This window comes from Chrysochloris asiatica, unplaced genomic scaffold, assembly GCF_000296735.1.
Source record: "Chrysochloris asiatica unplaced genomic scaffold, ChrAsi1.0 scaffold00010, whole genome shotgun sequence".
In the NCBI taxonomy this organism is placed as follows: Eukaryota; Metazoa; Chordata; class Mammalia; order Afrosoricida; family Chrysochloridae; genus Chrysochloris; species Chrysochloris asiatica.
The window spans coordinates 12,898,593-12,918,821 of NW_006408528.1; the positions used below are offsets into that span (position 1 = coordinate 12,898,593).

The 20,229-nt window shown below is 36.1% G+C and overlaps 1 protein-coding gene across 3 annotated transcripts in view; it reads left to right on the top strand.

Moving 5' to 3' along the window:
* The window catches only part of SGCE (sarcoglycan, epsilon), a 96,638-nt gene that overhangs the window by 25,756 nt on the left and 50,653 nt on the right, over positions 1–20,229 (top strand). For all 3 annotated transcript variants that reach the window (XM_006834283.1, XM_006834282.1, XM_006834281.1), the window contains 3 exons: positions 5,713–5,835; positions 8,578–8,735; positions 19,254–19,326. In XM_006834283.1, coding sequence (XP_006834346.1) covers positions 5,713–5,835; positions 8,578–8,735; positions 19,254–19,326 — 354 coding nt within the window. The remainder of the gene's footprint in view (positions 1–5,712; positions 5,836–8,577; positions 8,736–19,253; positions 19,327–20,229) is intronic.

Consider the following 20,229-nt stretch of genomic DNA (forward strand, 5'->3'; position numbering starts at 1 on the left):
TGTTGTGAGTTAGAAGCAATTCAGCAACTACAACAGTAGGTCATGGAATCGATAGTTCACTTAGTTTAAATCATGCAGTATATTTCCCACTTATCAAATGTGTAAGAAATCATATTATACAATATGTTAAATCCATTCATTCTGATTTGAAAGTTGTTTACATACTACATAGATTGGATTAGGTCTTTGAATTGTATATTTATTAATTTTTGAATCTATTTGATATTGCATTTATGTTGCCATCTTCTCAAATAATGGCTGCATCCCAACTGGAGGAAAATGATCTATTAAAAAGTGTACCGTGTCAAGTAGGAACGAGGAGGGTTTTTGTGAAGCCACAGTATAAGGGGGCTTCAAAAAGTTTGTGGAAAAATTCCTTTATCTCTTCATTTCATTTTTCCACCAACTTTTTGAAGCCTGCTCATAGATACTATAAATTCCGGTTCTTGCATTTGACATCTAACAGAGCCCTGTGTGCATTAAGACAGCAGGTATTCGTTCTCCTTTACACACAATTCCACTTTATTTGGTAGTCTGGTTTCTAAACCAGCAGCCGATTAATAACAGCAAATTAGAAGGGATAGAGAAGCTGTTATAGGAAGCCTACTGAGAGCAATGAGAAATGACAGCTGACAACTTGTCTACAGAGGAGAAAACAGAAAATCTATAAAACACAGAGCCTTAAAAAGCTTAGCCAACTGTGACCAACTAGTGTGATCAGTACATGACAAGGCACCCAAACAGCCCATAAGGGTGTCTCTGTATAATAGAGCAGAGTGCAATAAGTGATGTGCAAAATGATGACCTTAAACCATAATGAAAGAGGATGGACTACTGAGCATTTAGAAAACTTAGCTCTCTGGAGTGCTTCGTTCTTTGGGGTTCCTGGTAAACAGATTTTTTACCCCTGTATTCGCTTAAATCTTAAAATTAGAAAATGATGGTATAAATGAACCTTTGAAAATTATTTGTTCATCAATATCCTAAGAAAGACATACACATAATAGATAACTAATGAAAGTCACCCAAGCGTGAATATTGACAGCTCTTGAGGCCTGCTCAAAGATTGCAGACAGAAAACAGCTTTGCATGTTAAAATTAGCTAGCGCTAGCGGGGTCTCACACTCAGCAGCTGTTTTATCGTTACAGCCATGTACTTTTTCGTGGTGACCCAGAAAAAGGGCTACTAAGTGTTCTCGGGACATTTTCCGTGAAGAAAGGACAGTGCGCGTGTCTGCGCACATGCACATGTCATTAGGAATCATTAGTGTAATAATTGTCAGTTATTTGCCATAGATTCATTAGCAATGCATCACCAGCATCCCTTCAGAATTTCATGTTTGCTAAATACATCCAAATTTGCTTTTGTTTTTAGGTAATTGTAAATAAACACACAGACTCACACCCTTATATTTACATCATAATGCTGCTCTCTGAGAGAGAAAATTTCGAATGGACTATTAATAAAGGAAGATAGGATGCTATTTAGCTAGCACGAGGTCCCACTTTATCCTACTACTGCCCTTTTCTTGGCTCTCTGCTGTCACATAATAATCAGATGTTGAAATTGTCTGTAGTTTCTATATCTTATGACTAAAATGTACAGAGAGCAGTTTCATGAACGAGATTTTGATAGCATGATGATGAGAAACATTGGACCTACATTTAGGAACGGTAAAGTAATTATCTTAGCCACTGACCCACATACCCCTTTAGATCGTCTCTTGTTGTTGTTGCTAAGTGCCGTCGAGTTGGTTCTGAATCATAGTGACCCTGTATAGGGTTTCTGAGGTCATCTCTACACAGATAGAATAGGAAAGAAAGTTCTTCTTAAAAAATATGTTTTTATACCTCCCTGTCTTCAGGAATTTTTACTCTGTAAATGTAGCTGTGCTGGAAATTTGAAGATGATATTTTTGATCCCCTGTGGATTGGGCTTTTGGTTTAATTGTTTTTCCCATTAATGGTGATGGATTTCCACGGATTTAGCCACACACTGGTTTCCAGTTTCATTTGTCTCCAGTGGCATGTGTTTGCAGAGGTAATGGATTTGCAGCTGTAAAAGATTGCAAAGCCGTGAGATACACAGAGGCCAAACCCTGTAACCTTGGCTGATTAGCATGACACTATACACATGTATATTTCAGAGATTATTAGATCTAGCATTGTGGAATCTTAGGGTGTTTAAATTTGATTTTCAAGATTTGCTCTAAGGAAAAAAAGCTTACTGTATTTGTGAGTCCTACCTAGTCAAATATGAGTGCAACATGTGTTAACTGCTAGTAACAGCCTTTGTGGGATTGGGTGCAGAGCCCATCAACACTATTTGTAGAGCTCGTGTTTAGAACAAGAGCCTATAGCTTCTAATTCTCTGTGTCATTTGTTGTTTTTGAAAGGAAGCAGAGGCATAAATACTGCCCAAATAGCTTCTGTTGAGGAGCTGTTTGTTTTACAAGTAATAAATGGCAAAGGTAAAGGGCACCTCTCGAAAATGCTGTGTGGGTGCCCATAATTTAAACTGATGTTACAGAAAGGAAGTATTCTTTTAACAAACAAAACATAGTGGCTTAGTCATTTTCCATTTCTAGATGGTGAATGTGTCATATACATCTGTATCATGTTTTTCTCAAAGTGAATGGCATACTATACTTAAAGTGAAGCAGGCTTTACTGTAGGGTTGCCAAGGCAACTGACCAGCAAGTATGTAGTTCAGTGGATTGCAGAAAGGCAGTTGAATACACATGAATAAAGAAATGTGCATGCCATCTGAAAACCTAGGAGGGCAGTGGTGGATTGTAGTTTGACTCTAGAGCTCAGAGATTTTGAATTTTTTTAAATTTTTTTATGACTGTAGTAATGGAGATGTTCTGTACAGGGTCGCTATGGGTCGGAATCGACTCAACAGCACTTAACAACAACAACAACATACTAGTCCTTAAGGTGAGGTGAATAGAATGGCAGGTACCTTTTTATGGATCTACTGCAAGCCATGCTTGTTGTTGTTGTTGTTGTTGTTAAGTGCCATCGAGTCAATTCCAACCCACCGCAAGTAGCTGGTGAGCTTGAACCACCGACTTTGCAGTTCAAAAGACTTTGCAGTCTGACACATTAGCCCACAGAGCCATACCAGTACTCCCAGGCCTATATAAAATAGGATTATTTGAAAGCCATTTAATACGAACAGTCTTTCTTTTTGTTTTATAAACTACCTTTTAACTGCCTTATAGAAGCAAAAACTAGGGAGACTCTTAGTAGTTTACAATGTAGATGGATGATAATAATCCATAAAGTGCTATACACAATTGATAATTAACACAAATTATCAAAATGAAATCTAAAATTTATATTTAGTTACTAGCCATGCAAGTATTGTTTACTTATCCAGTGCTTCTTATTTGAAAGTATTTACCCATTCAGTAGACACTGATAAAATTATTTAAATATACTGTTTTTTTCTAGGTGCTGAGAAAAAATAACAGAGGTAAAGAGCTGAACTTCAAGATGTTTTGAAATCTCTAGACAGAGTAAATTTGATAAATTCTTAAGACAGTCAACTTGATTATTCACAGTCTTCCTATTGTTGAACTGTGGGGTTATGATCTAGAATTTAAACATCTTTTCCCAGAGTTTGAAATAACCTCAGGAGCTCAACTAACCCAACCCAAACTGACTGCCATCCGTCAATTCCTACTCCTGGCAGCCCTCTTTTTGATTTCTGAGGCTGTAAATCTTAACAGGAGTGGAAAGCTTCATCTTTCTCCTGCAGAGCAGCTGGCGGGTTTTAGCTGCAGACCATGTAGTTAGCAGTCTAGTACTTAACCACAGTGTCATCAGGGCTCCTTTAGGGGTTCAAAGCCCCCCATAATTTGACTCTTCTTGTATTCTCAGACTTTGTGCCCATACCTTGAATATACCTGAGGATCAAGCATCATTGACTTAATTCCCTTTCTTGAAAGCTCTCCACAGTATCCCACCACTTTACCTTATACCTTCAATTCCACCACTGAGATGCTGAATTGTCCATCTACTTTCAGAATGCTTCTAATACTTTTCCAGAGCCATGTAAAATTCTGCTTCTTACATAAATATTTCACGAGTCTTTCCAACCTCAATTGCTCCCCACCATTTTCCCAAGTATTGTAGAGCAGTTAATATTTCTGGGATAATACCTAGTTACATGAGTGTTGATTTGCTTAACCAGATGATAAGCTCACAAAAGGCAAGAACTGAGTCTCCTGTATCTTCATATTCCCTATAGGACCAGACTTTCAGGGCTCACTGTGGAATCAAAATGGTAAAAACCCTCATCCGCTCTATTTTTCTGTGATTTGTTCATTCTTGTTTTTAGAAAATAGTGGGAGTTGGGAGCCTTTCTACAGGTGAGTAAATTGTTCTTGGCTATAACGTGAGTCCATTCAATGCCATAGAAGACCACTGGTGAATACTAGCGCTAAACAATTCAGAAAAGAATGGGAGTCTCCCTAAATATCTAGCTAAAACCTAACTTACAGCTTCCTTCCCTCTATTGTAGAGTCTTTGAAGTCATGTTTTTATTAGTAAAGGTTAAGATACGTGAAACTACAAGCCGAATATTTTAATTCAGTTCCCCATTTTGGCTCTCTTCCACAAAACTGCAAGGACAAGTTTTCACAGATAAACATTTTGTGGAGTTCCTATTTTAATGCTGGAAAATTACTGCCAGTGATCTTGGTATACTGGGCTTCTACTAAGTTGTGAGATTGGAGCGAGCAGCCTTGGGGTTCTAAGGTTAATTACTGCATTTACAAATCCATCAGTGACTAAGAGGGAGAATTGGTTTGATAGGGTTTATTTGTCTAAAAATTGCAGCCATTAGCCAATCAGGAAGATAGAAACCCAAAAGAGATTGTAGAGGTGACAAGAGTAATGGCTGTAATGTGTTGGTGGAGATGATGATATCAGAGGAAAAACAATAGGTGGAAGCTAATCAAACCAATTTGGCCATTTCACTGTACCCACATCATATAAGGTAACCATTCAATCATGAAATCTGTCTCAATTTCACTTACATAAATTATTTTCACTAAATTTTATTATGAAATTGTTATTTATATAGGACAAACTGTAATAGTTTGAATTATTAAATGTCAGGATCAGGGAAATGGAATGAATAATTTCTTGGAGAGAAAGGAGGAATGAATACTCTAACTAAAAGTATCCAGTGAATTTACCTAAATATCTGTGAAAGTTGCTTCACATATTACACAGTCTGATGTGATTTATCTAGCTAACAGTTAATACAATGTAGATTTTCACTGTTAAAAAAAAACTACTCTTATGTACTTTTATTTTTAAAAACAAAAGGAAAAAACAGCAGCAATTATAGTCATAGTTGGTCAATTCTCATGTTGTGTTTTTGGGCAGTAATTTCAATTAGAAAAAAATTACCAAAAAGATAATGTTGTCTTCATGGTTTAATAACAACTTCAATATTAAATGTACCTAATTTTGTCTTCATAATATTTGAGAAGTTTCTAAACCGTCTAACTTGGTTGAAAGTTTTGTCCTAAAATGACTTCTCTTTAAAATACTATTATTAACAGTTCTGTTGCACATTGTATCCGCTTTACCAGAAATGTCGGCATCGTGACACCCGTTATTGCAATGTAAACTGCATCATGCATGGTGGAGCTCATTATTTGTCTTTGTCTCTTATCTTTCCTCTGTTTTCAGTGTACACTATTTTCTCCAAGGTGCACTCTGATCGGAATGTATACCCATCTGCTGGAGTCCTCTTTGTTCATGTTTTGGAAAGAGAATATTTTAAAGGGGAATTTCCACCATATCCAAAACCTGGTATGTTTTTTGTCAGGGAAAAAAATGGTTAACTTACTACATTTTTCTTTTTGTTCAATGTTCATAATCTAAATATGTGATCAGATATCATGAACAGTATTTGAAATGACCCAGATAAGTGATGAATTGTTTGTTGTATGATTTCTATTAAGATTTAGAATTTAATTACAGAAGGATTTAATTCACTTTTGAATTTTAAAGAAAGTCTATTTCTGGAGTTTCAGTCTTGATTTTATACATCTGACTAATGATCTACCTGTATTCACATAGTAAAAATTGTTATTTTTAAGTGAGGTTGAGTCAGTTCTGTCTCATAGCAATACCCTGTTTAGGATTTCCAAGGAATGGCTGGTGGGTTTGAACTGCTGACCTTGTGGTTTGTAGTCCAGAGCTGTACAATTTTGATTCTCCATTTTAAGACTCAGATTCTCACATAGTACATCGATTTTGGGGAAAGTATGCATATGTTATGGACTGCTGGTGTGGCCCTGTAGGATCAGCACTAGACATCAAACCTCAAGGTTGGCAATTGGAACCCATCACATGCTCCTCGGAAACCCTATACAGGGTCATTATGAGTTGGAACCTACTGGATGGCATTTAATAACAACAAAAGCATACATATGTTATAGAAGATACTGAAATTAAGAGTCTCAAAACATTTAGAATGGGAAATAATTTTATGTAGTTTAATGGTAATTAACTTTTTCCTCCGAAATAATACCAATAACGAAGTCTTGTCTCATTTAGTTCACTATTGGTTTCGGTATGTTATGTTGATTTATTGCCCAAAAAACCCCATTGTCATTGAGTTGAACCTAATTCATAGCAACCCTGTAGAACAAGGTAGAACTATTCAATACAGTTTCAAAGGCTATCCATTTTAACAAAAGCAGACTGCTACATTTTTCTCCCATTGAGTCACTGGTGGCTTTGAGCAACCAACCTTCTGGCTAGGAGCCAAACACTTAACCACGGTGCCACTAGGGCTCCTTTAAACACATATATCAAATTAATGAAGTTAAAGAAAGCAGGAGAAAACATACTAAGTTATTATAACTCTTAAGTAACAAGTAAAAATAAATTTTCTTTTTGTAAATATACATTTAGCAATAAAATTAACATAAATATTATTTTTATGGATTATATAATAAATACCACCCCCCCAAAAAAACCCTGCCAGAACAAAGCCACTAACGTCGAGTTGGTTTCATCTCATAGTGACTTTATATAGGAATAACTAGATTTTAAGTATTTATGGGAGCAGACAGCCTCCTGTTTCTCCTGTGGAGTGGCTGGTGGATTTGAATAAGTGACCTTGCAGTTAGTAGCCCATTACTTACCCTGCAGTGCCACCAGGATGCCTTACATTATGAATAGCATTCCTGAAACCACTCATAAAAATGTTCTCAATTGTATTCAAGAAAATGGTAGTCTTTTCATCAGTCATTTAAAAGCAAACAAACAAACAAACAAAACAGGAGGCATTCTGTGTTTGCAAGGCTATTTTGGTTAAATTTCTTGAGCAACAGCTCTGACCTTTAAGAAGGAACCATGTAGTTCAGAGCCTAGTTGCAGAAATCAGCTCTGAATTGAATTCTAGTTTCACTATTTAATATTACCATGGTTTGTTGTTGTTAAGTGCCGTCGAGCCGGTTCCAACCCATAGAGACCCTATTACCATGGTAGAGTTAACTGATTTCTCCAAAGTACATATTCTAGCAATAAAATTATGGCTAATCGTACCATCTTCATAGTTACGGGACTCCTGCTGTATCACTGTAGGATCAGCGCTGGACTGTGAACCACAAGATTGGTAATTCAAAACCACCAGCCGATCCTCAGAAACCCTGTACAGTGTTGCTATGAGTCGGCACTGACTCAACAGCACTTAACAACCATGACAATTACTTCATAGGCACACTGTGAAAAGCCGATGAAATAGCGCCTGTAAGACTCTTAGCACTCTTGCCACGTGCAATAAATGATGCTACTGTTATTGAGCATTATTAATAAATATTATCAGGAGAGGCCAGTCCCTGGAGAGAGACATCATGCTTGGTAACGTGGAGAGGGGCAGAGAAAAAGAAGAAGATCCCCAATGAGATGGATTGGTACAGTGGCAACAATGGGCTCAAGCGTAGCAAGGTTGTGGGGTTGGTGCAGAACCGGGCAGTATTTTGTTCTGTTGTGCATAAGGTTGGTGTGAGCCGGTACCGACTTGATGACACCTAACAAAAACAAAAACAAATGCTATCATTATTACAATTGTTTTGCATTTGTAGCATCTTTTTCATCCCATCCTCAGCACTTTAAAATTACATTATTTTTGTTTTGATGATAATTTTAAGATTGCCTTTAAGATTAATTTGGTTGTATATAGACTTCTCAAGAATATGAATGCATCAATATGATAGGTGATTTTCATGAAAGGTAGCTGTCTTACTGACAGAACTGCTCTATCACTAAGAAATGAAGAAGAACAAATTCTAGAAAATTGTGTGCAGCCCTTTTTTTTTTTTTTATTGTTGCATCAGATTTCCAGATAATCTAAACAACCAAATGGATTTTTTTCCTTACATGATGCCATAATCTAAATTCCCAGATGGATTTTGCTTTTTTCTGTTTAACTTAATACAAATGTAAGAAAAAATGTGAGAGAGGAATGTTTGATTGAAACTATCAAAAAAAAAATCTGTGAAAATCACAGCCTTGTATATTAATTCTGGACTTCTTACCTAGGTGAGATTAGTAATGACCCCATAACATTCAACACAAATTTAATGGGTTACCCAGACCGACCTGGATGGCTTCGGTACATCCAGAGGACTCCTTATAGTGATGGAGTGCTGTATGGGTCTCCAACAGCTGAAAGTGTGGGGAAACCAACAATCATTGAGGTAATGACATAGACAGAACCAACTTGTATATTGTTTTGATAATTTGAGTTTCAAGTGTTGAAAGTAAAATTTCATGATAATAATTCTCTGTATATTGTATGTGAAAGTACACTAGATAATATTTGGAAATGTACCATTCCTTTCTATCAGTCTCTAATTTTGATTTTGTTTTGTTTTAGCTTTTGTATAAAAAAAAAGAGCATTTTCAATTGGTGAAGAAAAAAAGAAACATTCAAAGTCATTTTAAAGAAAGAAGAATTACTATTTAAGAAAAAAAATGCAAACTTAAAATACTTATTTACTCCTTTTTCTTAAAGTTGAAACTTAATGTTCACTGAAATACAGCTATTCATCAGACATCATACAGGGAGGGTCCTACCATGTGGCAATTGCTGTGATAAGTGTAGGTGGTAGGAGTTTTGCTGTGTCTTTACAGTCCAGAGGTCAGAGTTCTAGGATGGAAGTGTATTCTTAGCCAACACTGCAACAGTTGCCTTAATAAAAAGGTGTCTGATGCCAAATAGTGAGAGAATAAATCCTTCTCAAGGGAGCATGGTGGCTCCATAGATAAGCACTGGACTACAAACCACACGGTCAGCCGTTTGAGCTCACCAGCTCCTCCTTGGGGGAATGATTTACAGCCTAGGGAACACTAGACAGGCCTGGTATGAGTCGGACCCAATTCAATGGCACATAACAACAACAACAACAAAATATTCCACAGAGTAGAAGGAAGGATATCATGGACAGAGGAAATAGCACATCAAAGTCAAGGAGGTACTCAAAACCACATGGTGTTAGAGAACTACAGGGCAGGATGCACCCCAGTGGGCACAAGATGGGAACAGAAATGTTGATGTTTGGAAGGGCAGATCTTTGAGGGCTTTAAGCTGATTGGTGTATAGATTTTATTGTAAAAGTGATGATGATATTATAAATTTCCAGTTTTTCACAGGTCCCTAACATCGTATTTGTAAGATATTAAACATTTTAAAAAATTGATCACAGTAAACTTTTTAATAGGAACTAATTCTTCAAATAACAAATGGTTATCATATAAGGTAAGAATGTTTCCCAACAGAAGCAGAATTGTAATGGAAATTACTGACAGGAGAGTCCTAAATACATATGTTGTAGACCCTGATGTCTCTAGGATCTTAGGTTCTAATTTTCTGTCTATTTCCACAAACACATCTGGTAGGAACTATTTGACAACAAGGGAACTGATAATTGGCTTGCTGGAGGACTTGTACAGGTGTTGGGTAGCATGCTTTCTACCTTTTACAAACCCACAGAGGATTCATACCTTGAGTTTTTCTCCAAAATTTTAATCAGCACTGGGCTGTGCACATGAGCTCCCATGTTGGCTAAGAAAAGAAAGCTTTTCTCCATTTGAGTTGAAGTTCATAGTAATGTGGCTTTGTAGTGATTTTTATATATAAATCACCTTTTCAAAGGCAATGTAGATACGTAGCTTAAGAAGAAAAATGATTTTGAGTTACTGTCAAAATTACTTTTTTAAAATGCCCAGTAATAGTTATAGCTGAAATAGATCATTGTAAATGCCTACATTTAATTGGCAAATCAAAGGAGAAAAGCAGCATAACCATCTTGGCAAACATGAAGAAGCAGTAAAATCCAACCCATTCCTGCTAAGAAAAAACTCTGTGTAAACGAGTAAGGGAAGTAAGCTTCCTTAACCTGAAAGGAGTTATTTACCAAAATGACAGTAAACATCATTCTTGATAGGTAAACACTGGAGGAATTCCACTTTAGTTGAGGAAAGAATTAAGGGTGATCACTTTAACCACATTGATCACAGAACTACTGAAAGTCCTAGTAGAAAAAGAAAAAGAAATGAAATGTGTAAGGATCTAAAAGGAAACAGCCAGTGATATAAAGCATCTATAGACAGTTTTAAATCCTCAGCAGGCTAGCATTATCACTATAGGGCCAATATAAAAAACATTCAGTTATTTTTCTAAACATGCATAGAAAGTATTTATGAAGTATGTGTTTTGTTTTTAAAAAGAAAATATTTATAATTCTCAAATTCCTACCACTGAAAAAGAATTGCTTATTAGTATTTCTTTCTAGTATTTTATCTATGCATATAAATTTTAACATGGTTTGGATTATAGTATGTGTACGTTTCTTCCCCTCCCCCCAACCAACACCATTTTATTTATTTATTTTTGCCTTCCCCTTCACCCAAGTTAATATGTGTCTACCGTCTAGTTAGTAATTTACCCTCCTTTCCCCTCTCACCCTTGGTAACCATCAAAGAATGTTTACTTTAGTATGAACACCTTTTCTTGACTTTTATAATAGTGGTCTCATCCAATATTTGTCTTTTTATGGTTGACTTGCTTCACCTAGCATAATGTATCCAAGTTCATCCATTTTATGAGGTGGTTTGCAGATTCATCATTATTCTTTTAATGTTGTGGAATATTCAATTGTGTGTAAAAATACATGATTTTTTAAAAAACAAAACATTTATAGTAGCAACAAAAATCAATCATAAGGTACCTAGGGATAAATATACCAGAAAATATGTAAAGTCTGCTTGATGAAAACTACAAAATTTTATTGATATTAAAAAAATGCCTGTATAAATGAACGTTTTTCCTATTCGTAGGTATGAAGACTCAATGTCATGAAAGTTTGTGTCGCTTTTACCCTACCTGATCAATAGATCCAATGCAGTTCTAACCATAATTTCAATCTAGTTATTGATGGAACTTGGCAAACTGATTCTGTAATTTATCAGAAAGAATAAAGAACAAAGAATAATCAAGGCAATCCTAAAGAACTAAACAAGGGGGGAGTTTTTCTTGCCCTCTGGTGTTATTGTAAGCCTAAAGTAATTACTGTAAAGTTGTGTGGGTATAGGAAGTAGATAAATTGATTTATGAGTAGAGTAGTTGTATGGCTACAGGAATAAACAAATTGACCAATGAGCGTAGAAACAAATCCATCAATATAAGAAACTGTGGCATATGAATTTATAGATGGTTTCACTGATCATAACGGAAAAGAATATTTATTGAATGGTGCTCAGACAACTACTTATTCAGATGGGCAAGTTTCCAGTAAAACTAGTTAATTCGCTTCAAACACAGGACTCAGTTCTATAGAGATAAAGGACTTCAGTATGAAGAGAAGAAATTTTGAATTACTACATGAAGTGTAGATTATTTGACAGCGGAAAAGAGAAGGATTTCTTAAATAAGACATAGAGTTTTAATTTGAGAACTTCTGTTCATGAAAAGATAACATTAAACAAAGAGATGAGAAAGACAGGTAAGATATTTTCAATGCTTAAGACTTAATGGTGGTTTGTGTTATGTGCTGTGGAGTCGGTCCCAGTTCATTATGACCCTTTATAGGGTTTCTGAGGCTGTAAATTTTTACAGGAGCAGTGGTAAATTCAAACTGCTGACCTTGGAGTTAGAAGTCCAATGTATAACCTAGTATGCTACCAGAGCACTTACATAAGGGATGTTTTTGTTGTTGTTATGTGCTGTGGAGTCAGTTCCAACTCATAGCAACCCTGTACAGGGTTTCCAAGGCTGTAACTCTTTACGGGAGCAGAAAGCCTCATCTTTCTCCCGCAGAACAGCTGGTAGTTTCGAACTGCTGAACTTGCGGTTCTTAGCCCGATTCATAACCACTACGCTACCAGAGCTAGTACCTAAAATATGAAAAAAATCCTACAATTCAAAAAGAAAGAGACATGTGCAGACATTTTACTGAACAGGCATTTAAACAAATACTTAAATGAAAATGCTGAACCTTATCAGTAATGAGGAAAATTCAAATAAAGATCACAATGAGAATTTTACCCTTAATAAAATTCATTGTGGATAGCTATGGGAATTGGCACACTACTTTGGAAAATAGTACTGAAATATCTCACAAAATTGAAGATCACTGTACCTCATAATATAGCAATGCCAGTTCACATATATGCATCTATTTCAAAGAAACACGTACACGTGCCTACTTGGAGGGTTGTATAATCATGCTCATGGTGTAGCAAACACTGTAAACTAATAAAACCATGGAGACCCCAAAGTTCACTAGCAAGAGAACAGATAAATTGTGATGTATTCACAAAGCTAATGATTTATAGCATCAATGAATTTAGGCTTTCCCAGGAACACAGATAAATGTAAATACAATGTCAAATAAGAAAAAGAAAGGCCCAGAAGACTATATACAGTATGATAGAAATTTTATAAAGAACAAAAACAAAGAAAACAACAACAATATCAGAGGGCTTCCTCTTGTTCATGGAAAAATTCCGTTATCTTTCAATTCCATTTTTCTACAAATTTTTGAAGCCCTCTCATTTTATACTATAATGAATATATGCTATAAAACATGGTTATTTCTGGGGAAAGCTAGAGAGTAGAATAGGAAAATACATGCATGTTGACTTGGGGTTCACAAAATTAAAAACAACAACAACAACAATACTGCCATCAAGACGATTCCAACCCCTGGTGATCCTATACAGGATCTCTGAGATCATAAGTCTGTAGGAGAGCAAATAGCCTCATCTTTCTCCTACAGAGTGGCTGCTGGGTTTGAACCTCTGACCTTTTGGTTAATGCTTACTTCACAGTGACACCATGGCTCTCTTGGGGTTGACAGGTACTCATTATATTTTTATACTTTACTACTAATGAATAATATACTAGTGAAATAATAATGAAAAATGGAAGATAATAATGAATTTAGTAGATTTTTCATACAACCAAATAGTGATTTTTCTTTAGCTTGCTTTTTATATTCATATATAGTAACATATTTAAAGAGTTCTGGTGGCACAACAGTTGAGCACTCAGCCGCTAACCAAAAGGATGATGGCTTGAATGCACCAGGCAGATCTGTGGAAGAAAGACCAGGCAGCCTGCTCCATCAACATTACAGCCAAATAATCCTTATGGAGAAGTTCTACTCCATTACATGGGGTCACTGGGAATCAAAATCAACTGAATGGCACCTAACAACAACGGTGACACTTGTTGTTGTTCTTAAGTGCTGTCAAGTCAGTTCCAACCCTTAGTGATCCTGTATAGGGTTTCCAAGGAGCAGCTTGTGAACTTGAACTGCTGACCTTGCCAACTTAGCAGTCCAGTGCATTAACCCACAGTGCCATACCAGGACTCCAACAGTGACATATTTACTATATTTTAAATATTAACACAATAAAACATTTTCTTATCTTTTCTGGGTTTTACATATCTTGAATATTTGATCACATACAAATCTGTTGATTTACTAATTCTTTTTGACTATAAATGGACACCATTCCTGTTCAATTTGGCATTCCTGGCATTGTAAACCATGTGACTGTCAGATTCAAAATGGCAACTACCAGTCCATTTCAGCTCACTAATGCCTAGTATATTTGTTTTTATGCATTCCATTTCATTTTTGACAACTGCCAATTTTCCTAGATTCTTATTTCATACATTCTGTGTCCTGTTTATTAATGAATATCTGTAGTTGTTTCTCCTCATTGTAAGTTGTGCCCCATCAGCATATGAAGGCCCCAAAGTTTGGTTCCATTCACCTCATTGTGGTCAACTCTACTTTGAGGAGGCAGCTCTTCCCAGTCATATTTTGAATGCCTTCCAACTTGAGGGGCTCATCTTCTGGCATTATAGTTGACAGTGTTCCACTACTATTCATAATGTTTTCATCTTCTGACACTCTATCTGACAATGTTCCACTGTTATTCATAAGGTTTCCAGTGGCTAACATTCAGAAGTAGTTTGCCTTTCTTTCTTTCTTTCTAGTCTGTATTAGTCTGGAAGCTCTGCTGAAACCTGTCCACCATAGGTGACCCTGTTAGTATTGAAAATACCTGTGGCATAGCTTCCAGCATCACAGCAATACACAAATCACCACAGTACAACAGACTGACATAGATAATATCTATACACCTACAAGGAAGCTCAGTTAATACCACTGCTATTCAAATGGTCACACCAAACACTAAAGCCAGTAATGATGAAATTGAAAAATTCTAAAGGAGCTCTGGTAGTGTAGTTGTTATGAATCAGGCTGCGAACTTTAAACTCAGCAGTTCAAAACCACCAGCTGTTTAGCGGGAGAAAGATGAGGCATTCTGCTCCAGTAAAGATTTACAGCCTCAGAAACCCTGTACAAGGTCGCTATGAGTCAGAACCGACTCCACGGCACATAACAACAATAACCAACTTCTTCGGACTCCTGATGTGCTGTAGGATAAGCACTGGACTGAGAACTACAAGGTCAGCAATTCAAACCTACCACCCTCTCCTCAGAAATCCTATATTGGATAGCTATGAGCCAGAACTTAACAACAGCCAACTTCTTCACTTAGAAATTAATCAAGCATTCAGTCAAAACGTATTGATAATTGCTAGTGATTGGAATGTGAAACTTGGAAACAAAGAGGGTCAGTAGTTGGAAAATATAGCCTTTGTAATAGAAATGATGCTGGAGATCACATGATAGAATTTTGCAAGATCAGTGATTTATTAATTAAGATACCTTTTTAAAAAGGCGATTCTCCACCTGGACCTCATCAGGTGGACTATACAGGACCAAATAGACTACATCTGTTGGAAAAGACGTTGGAGAGCTCCATATCATCAGTCAAAACCAGACCAGGGGCTGACTGTGGAAAAGACCATCAGTTGAGGTTGAAGTTGAAGAAAATTAAAACCAGTCGACAAGAGTCAAAATATGGCCTTGATTATATCCTAGCTCAAGAACAGATTTGATGCATTAGACACTAACAACTGAAGACCAGAGGGATGTGGGATGACATCAAGGAAGAAAGCAAAAGATCACTTAACTGGGAGGAAAGAAAGAAAAGACCAAAATGGGGGCCAGAAGAGACTCTTGAAACTTGCCCTTGATCATAGAGTCTAAAGCTAAAGTGAAGAGAAGAAATGAGGAAGTAAAAGAACTGAACAGAAATTTCTAAGAGCTGCTCAGTAAGACAAAGTATTACAATGAAATGTGCAAAGATCTTGAGTTAGAGAACCAAAAGGGGAGAATATGCTCAGCATTTCTCAAGTTGAAAGAACTGAAGGAAAAACTTAAGCCTTGATTTGCAAGCCATGAGCAAAATATTGAATAATGTAGAAAGCATCAAAAGAAGATGGAAGGAATACAAAGTCTCTGTACCAAAAAGAAATGGACGATGTTCAACCATTTCAAGAGGTAGCCTATGATCAAAAACCGATGGTACCGAAGGAAAACATATATGCTGCACTGAAGGCATTAGTGAAAAATAAGACTTTGCGTACTAACAGAATACAAGTAAAAGTATTTGAAAAAAGTAATGCAGCACTGGAGGCGCTCATTCATTTATATCAAGAAATTTGGAAGATAGATAGCTATCTGGCGAAATGATTGGAAGAGATCCATATTTGAGCCCATTCCAAAGAATGGTGACCTAATGGAATGGGGAAATCATTGGACAATATCAATATAACATGCAAGTAAAATTTTACTGACGATAATTCAAAAGCGATTCCAACAGTACAGTGACAGGGAACTGCCAGAAATTCAAGCCAGATTAAGAAGAGGACATGAAACTAGGGAAATCATTGCTGACATCAGATAGATCTTGGCAAAAAGCAGAGAATAACCAGAAAGATGTTTACCTGTGCTTTATTGACTATACAAAAGGCTTTCAACTATGTGACTCATGACAAGTTATGGATATCATTGCCAAGAATGATCATTCCAGAACACTTAATTGTGCTCATAAGGAACCTGGACATAGCCCAAGAGGCAATGGTTAGAACAGAACATGGGGATACTGAATAGTAGAATCAATTGTATCCTTTCACCATACTATAGAAGGTCTTGAACAGAGAGGGAGGAAAAAAATAATAGACCAAAATTCAAAGTTATAAAAAAGACCAAATTTACTGGTGTGAATAAGGTGGTGAAACCCCCGAGACTGTGGCCCTTAAGTATTCTTAAAACATAGAACTGAACCCCCCCCCCTTGAGATCTATGTTCAGTCAAATGGACAGTCATAGAAAATAAATAATAACATCAGGATGTATTCCTCAGTACAGTGAACAATAGGAGAACTAATGGGCAGCATTTGCCCAAAAACAAAGCTTAGAAGGCAGGAAGGGACAGGAAAGGGCAAAAGGGAAAGGAGCCCCAGACAAGTGCTGTTGCGTTGATGGAATTGCAACCAAAGTCAGGAAACAAAATGTGTGCAAGTTATTGAATAAGCTGATTTGCTATATCAACTCCTACCAAACAACAGCAAAAAATAAAACAAAAAGAGAGCGTAAGTTTCATAGCTGTAGTGCTTTTGTTGGCCTGTTAGCCAACTATGGTCTGCTACCTGTTTTTGTAAAAACACTTATGGACAAAAACAAAAAAACCTCTTATGTACTTACAAAAACAGGTTGCAGACCACAGTGTACTGACCCATGAACTAGATTACATTACATGGCAGATTCAGTGATAGTCTTATAGGAACACGGCCATAAATATAAAAAACAAAAGGGGAATTGGAGTAAGGCTATTACAGTGTTCCAGTGTCTCCTTAGATTTGATAAAAAGGGTTGCATTATACCATATTTGTTAAAATTAAACATGAAATAAAAATTGAGATAATAAAATCCCTCCTCCTGTTATAAAATGTTCTTCACTCCTTTTACTATCCTGTGATTTTTTAAAAAGAAATATTAACTAGAATTTATGAACATTACAATAATGAAATTTGTGATATATATGAGCAGGTCAGTTATACATAGTATTGCAATTAATTTGGAAATATCTAATCTTCCTTTCTGAGCAGAAGCTTCAAAATATTTTAACAAATAGTATAGGGGTGATGAAGCCCTGTTGTGGCACTGTAGATTAAGTACTGGACTACAAGTTCGATTTGAATTGCAAGGTTCAAACTCACCAGTAGCGCTTCAGAAACCCTATACAGGGTCACTATGAATTGGAACTGACTCGATGGTGCTCAGCAACAGGGGTGTTACTTCCTTCCCTTTGAAAATATAATTACTTGTTTTGCAGGGGAACTTTTCAAATCCTGAAGATAGCTAAATATTATTTTACATGTTTTTTATTGTTTCTTTGTGAATGATACTCCCTAGTTTATTTTATTAGCCCTGGTGGCTCAATGGATTATATGTTTGGCTGCAAATCACAAGGTCAGCAATTCAAATCTACCAGTTGCTCTACTGGAGAAAGATGAGGCTTTCTGCTTCCATAAAGATTTACAGCCTCAGAAACTCTACACAGGGATGCTATGAACAAAAAGTGACTTGAAAGCACGCATCAACAGCAGTGAACTTAAATTTACTATTTTAAAGAAACCCAATTAATCATGTCTCCCAATAGATAACAGGAAGGAAGTGATTAAATCTGAGGGAAATTTGACAAATTGTGGGGATAGATTATTAAAAAAAAAAAAAAAAAACAACTTTTGAAATAAAGATCTTTTAAGTATTATTAAAGGCTTGCAATTACTTACTACAATTTTTTTTTAATTGTTTAAACTGCAGGGTTATTTTTGGTGTATATAATGTATTTCATAAGGAGCACATTTGTGATTCTATAAAAATGTTGATATTAAATGCTCAAGATTTTCCTTTTTAGTTGGAGTCAGTTTTTTCCCACTCTCTTATCTTCGTGTCAGCCAGAGCCACTATCACTGCCTGCAGTCTAGTGCTGGGATCCTAAGGTTTTTACACAATCATTTGCCTTTTTGAGGTACTTCAGATATGTCAGAATGATTTAATATCTTAAAATTAATTTGTGATTTTTGAAACCATATCCTGTTGTCCTTGTCTTTGCTTGTTATTTGAGGTGGCTGCTTCTGAGTTGACAGTGACATACATTCTTTGGCTCAGCAATGTTTACTAATACTTGCTTCCATGAAGGGATTGGTTTGTGTTATTGAGTATATGCTATGAACCTTATAGACTATGATAATTGCTGCCTTACTCCCGTCATAAGTGAGATACAATTTTTTATTCATGAGTTAAACTGTTTGCTGTACAGCTCAGTACTAAATGCAAATAACACAGAGATGTGCTTGTTTTTCAATTGTATGCATTTTCCAGTACCATCCTTGCAATCCATTTAAAAGTGCAAAAGTACAGTCTAGGCTGGTTGAGGTTTATTTGTGTGTTTTGTTTTGAGGTCTTAGAATGCCACTGCTCGGTGATTCAGAATGGCCAATCCACTTACTAATGATGCATCTGTACTGCCGCCAGCACTCATGACCTTTCTGAAAGAGCTCCTGGTTTTTTTGTTGTTGTTGTTTTAGCATGTTAAATACACTTGACTAATTATTTTCTTGTAATATTGCTAAAAGCTCTTACAGCCCAGAGAAGGAGTCGTTTACGAGTAAATAGGATGGAAGATGATTCTTTTGTTTTAAAATTTTTGTCCTTAATGAATTTTATTTTTCAAATGACATTCCACTTTTTTTTTTTTAACATGATTATCTTTTTCTGATAGATAACGGCTTACAATAGGCGTACCTTTGAGACTGCAAGACATAATTTGATCATTAATACAATGTCGGCAGAAGGTAGGTATGGAAAAATATGTTGATGATTGTTTCCTTATCTACAAAAAGCCTTTTAGATAATCTTTGTAACGTTAAAAAGTGTTATGGATTCTAAAGAACCAACATATCTAATGTTGTTGTTAAGTGCCATCAGGTCAGTTTCTACTCAAGGGAACCCTGTATAGAGTTTCCAAGGCTGTGAATCTTTGCAGGAGCAGAAAGCCTCATTTGTTTCCATGGAATAGTTGGTGGGCTCGAATCACTGACCTCATGGTTTGAAGTCCAGTGCTTATCTTATGGAGCCACCATGCTTCACACATACCTAATGTGATAGATTAAATAGTAAAATGTAGGGGGAAATGAAGCAGGATTACATGCCTTATGATTTGTTGTGGTGCATCAGAACTCTGAAGAAGGAGCTGAGAGTAGATTACTTATTTCTGGAAGCCTTGGTTTCCTTCTCTGTAAAACACTGCTACAAGTTACATTTCTTCCACAAGTCTGCAGTTAAGCTCACATGAGTTAAACCTTTAAACATATTTAACACAGAGCCAGCACAGAATCCACACTCAATGATTAGCGGCTATTTTTACTACTTTCTTAAAAACTTTTACAGGTACTTTTAATTGTGTAACAAAAATACAGAGTTACTGGTGTGATTTATTTGGGCAACAGTGTTCTTTTCTAAATTGCTGATCTGCTTCAATACTTGCTAGAGTCCATTGGTAATTTAGATTTACATAGGCTTTGTAAAGAGACAAAGAAAACATAACATTTCCAAAGATTTCCCCCTTATTTTGGTATATGACTGGGGAAAATGCAAGCCACTACAAACTGTAGTTAAAATTTATAAATCAGGTGATATTCTCTAGTATGTCATTTTCAGTGGCAACAGGAGAAGAAATGATAAAGATTTACTACCCA